The sequence below is a fragment of the Acanthisitta chloris genome, unplaced genomic scaffold (assembly GCF_000695815.1).
Source record: "Acanthisitta chloris isolate BGI_N310 unplaced genomic scaffold, ASM69581v1 scaffold21258, whole genome shotgun sequence".
Lineage (NCBI taxonomy): Eukaryota > Metazoa > Chordata > Aves > Passeriformes > Acanthisittidae > Acanthisitta > Acanthisitta chloris.
In genome coordinates this window covers 118614-119627 of record NW_008686789.1, presented here as the reverse complement: position 1 = coordinate 119627, position 1014 = coordinate 118614, and the positions used below count along the sequence as shown (strand labels likewise).

Here is a 1014-nt window from a genome sequence, read left to right as displayed (position 1 = left end):
AGAGTGGCAAAGGAGCACAAACGAGTGCAGTTCATGCCAGTGGGCTGTCAAACTGATCAATGACTATAAAAATCACCATGGAAAACAAATTATTTCACTTGTTCTGTTTCTAGGTGTATCTGTAATATTTGTTATTCAAGACTGGAATCTTTATAAATCCTGCTTTTTCAGCTTGCTCTGTTGTTAAATCAAAGCAGGCAATCAGGAAGACATTCCCAAATGGAAGTCTGGACCTAGCAACTGGTAATAGCATTGACTCCTCACAACAGCTACAGCATAAATTCTAAGAAATTTTTTAAACTTATTATTTTCATTTTAAAGGAAAAGAGCCATTCTTAATGAGTAGCTGAAGCACACTGAGCATGCATTAAAATTGTGCCCCCTTGTGTATTTTCATATGCTTTGAATGCCACAAAACACATCAAAACACTAACAACACACAACTGGATTAAACTCAGCTCAAGAAGATCTTTTATGGAAAATTTAGAGCAGCACTAAAAACTATGGTGTTTTCACTCCTTTAAGGCAATTAATAAGTCATTCAGAGTCTTGAAGTTCATGATTCAGTAATTTTCATCATCTGGGTGAGCCCAATTTTCCTGAATGGCCAAGACACCCTTTGACTTACTCATATATGTATGTAATTTTGTACAAAGTTCACAGGTGAAGTGATTTACTCAAATCCACCCCTAGCAGACCAGCAGCAGACTGGAACAACTCAGATCTCCTGACACCCCATCTGCTGCCCCTCCATTGGAGTCTACATTGTCTCTCCTAAAATCAAAGCTGTGGCTTATCACTTAAAGTTTCAATCAAAATAATATATTCTGCTTTCCAGAGAGCACTTACATCCTGGAGAAGTTTCTCCAAGTTTTCCTGCAGCTCATAAAAGTACCGAGAAGTAATAAGACCTTCACGTGATTTATCTAGGCAATCTCTGGCCAGTTCAATAAGTTGATGATGAATGAAACTTAGGACCCCATCCGCTAATTGCAGCACATTCTCTGGAGCATT

General features: G+C 38.2%; 1 protein-coding gene across 1 annotated transcript in view; it reads right to left on the bottom strand.

The window, feature by feature from the left end:
- Nucleotides 1-1014, bottom strand: part of LOC103807600 (microtubule-associated serine/threonine-protein kinase 2-like) — a 98614-nt gene that overhangs the window by 36443 nt on the left and 61157 nt on the right. The window contains 1 exon segment of the mRNA XM_009080337.1: nt 850-1014. This exon segment is cut by the window's right edge and continues 20 nt beyond it. Within this exon segment, the coding sequence (XP_009078585.1) occupies nt 850-1014 (165 nt within the window).